Genomic DNA, 2,097 nt, shown 5'->3' on the forward strand with positions numbered 1-2,097 from the left:
TCTTGTATTTGTGTTGCGGCTCTTGTATTTGTGTTACAGCTTTTGTATTAGTGGTGACACCTCTGGGCCACCCTACATGAACACATGGAAAACAAAATATTATCCAGCATTTCACTTTAATACAAAATAACAAACTTTGTTGAATAAAATAAGTATCTTAAAGATAAGCCTGTCCTGTGTAACTTCAAACTTCAAACTAAAACAATAAATAAACAGTGCACATTGTTGGTGCAACAGCAACTTGTGCAAACTTGTAAACATATCTTTGCCTTAAATGCAATGACTTAAGGCTACAGTTGTAAAACAGAACAAAAAAAATCATTAGCTCAATGCCACATTATGTAGCGATAGTCTATTATTTCTTCTTGCATCATTACATATATGTTGTCAGCTCATTGGTCACAACGCAGGACAGTGACGGGAACAAGTTTACCGTAAGTTTTGTATCTAACGTGCCTGTGTTCTTTATTTTCTATTAGCTTTTTACTGACTTTTTTTTTTTTACTCTCACAGTAAAATGGGACAAAATGCATTCCTTTTCCACTAAATACGGGACAGTTACTTCAATTTCTAAATATGGAACAATTCCCGGGGGCAGGGCTAGATGCATTTGTCTCACATGAATGAGCTGCTTTCTGCTACAGCATTGAACAACCATCACGGTTCTTATGTTAGCAGTTAGAAACTTTTTGTCTCTCTGCTTTTTATGCAGAACTGGTCATCCCTGCCAAAGGAAACGTGTTCTACGCTATGACGTCATCCAGTGTTGACTTCCTGTTGAGGAGGAAAGGCGGGAACACGCCTCTCAGCTCACAGCCCATCACCACAGAGACGAGCGCCACTTTTCCTCGTATCAAGGCCAAAGGAAGGAGATTGGTCCGGAATTTGTTTTGACACAAGCTTCGTCCTCCGTGGCAGTTTTTTTTTGCTTTTCTCTTTAAATGTGTGACATTTTTTTCCTGTGCAAAAACTAGAGAAATCTAAACATGCCTTCCCTCGTTTTCCTGACCAAGTCTGTTCTGCAAAAAAACAAAAACCACCAAGGACAAGTCGACTGGAATGTTAATGCAGGAGCCATCTGCTGCTGAGAACCCGTGCCAGTTCTGCAGTTACTAACCAATGTGCGTCACTAATTTTGACAAAGAGGGGAAAAGGTCTAACTGAGATAATTAAGTGCTTCTGTCCTGTCAAAGCTTTTTTATTTTCAATCGGCAAGCAGGATTTCCAAGCACAGATGTGTAGCAAAACACTGAAGATTTTTATTGTTTATATTTATATTCTTTGTCTGTGTGATATGACATGTTCCTAATTCATCAGAGGAAAAACTATTTATGGATACCTGGCGGATTCAAGAGAGCTCCAAAGAACTTAATTATATTTTCATTTCAACATAAACATTGAGCTGCAATGATCTGATGTCTATTTGAACAGTGATGGCGGCTTCCATAGATGACTGTTACCAACTCTGCAGCTCATCTCATTGTTTTGGACTCCGTCTGGACACATAGTTTTGGGTTTTACTTATTTGATCGGCTCGTTTAGCTGCATTCATCTCATCAGCAGGTTGTTTATGACCGTTTCTGCCAGCTGAAGCTGTTGTCGGCCAAAGTAAACCTAAAACGAGTCTCACCCATTATTTACATGAGAGGGAAACTATTTATCTGTACCACTGTGCAAAAACCAGAGTTATCAACCGTTTCTTCATATTTTCCTTCCAAACTAATCAGACTTTCTGCTGATCTTTTAGTCATCTATATATTTTACTACATTTTTTTTTTTTGGTAAAACTTTTTATTTGTTTTTATTTTTTCTTATAATTATTATTTTTTATTTTCTTGGTTTCTTAAGCCACTTATCTCTGATATTGAGTTCTTTAGCCACAGACGGCCTCCTAAAGGGATCCATGACTAGTTGAACACGTTGGTCTAAATATGATGTCATTGGTACAAACTTAAACTCTTTCTGAAATGTAAAAATTATGATCAGCTCTATCTTGGGAGAAAGATTAATTAGATATCCTTAGTTATATCTAGGAATTGGAATCGAAAACTGGTTCCTGTTCAGAACCGGTTCCGTGTGTTCCAATTCCATGGCGCC

The 2,097-nt window shown here is 37.7% G+C and overlaps 1 protein-coding gene across 1 annotated transcript in view; it reads left to right on the forward strand.

Annotated features, from left to right (window-relative positions):
• The window catches only part of LOC107080657 (ral guanine nucleotide dissociation stimulator-like 2), a gene marked incomplete at its 5' end in the record, with an annotated part of 35,334 nt that extends 33,564 nt beyond the window's left edge, over positions 1–1,770 (forward strand). The window contains one exon of the mRNA XM_015369197.1: positions 713–1,770. Coding sequence (XP_015224683.1) covers positions 713–894 — 182 coding nt within the window. The remainder of the gene's footprint in view (positions 1–712) is intronic.
• Between the last annotated feature and the right edge of the window lie 327 nt (positions 1,771–2,097).

Source organism: Cyprinodon variegatus, unplaced genomic scaffold (assembly GCF_000732505.1).
Source record: "Cyprinodon variegatus isolate N-32 unplaced genomic scaffold, C_variegatus-1.0 Scaffold0, whole genome shotgun sequence".
Lineage (NCBI taxonomy): Eukaryota > Metazoa > Chordata > Actinopteri > Cyprinodontiformes > Cyprinodontidae > Cyprinodon > Cyprinodon variegatus.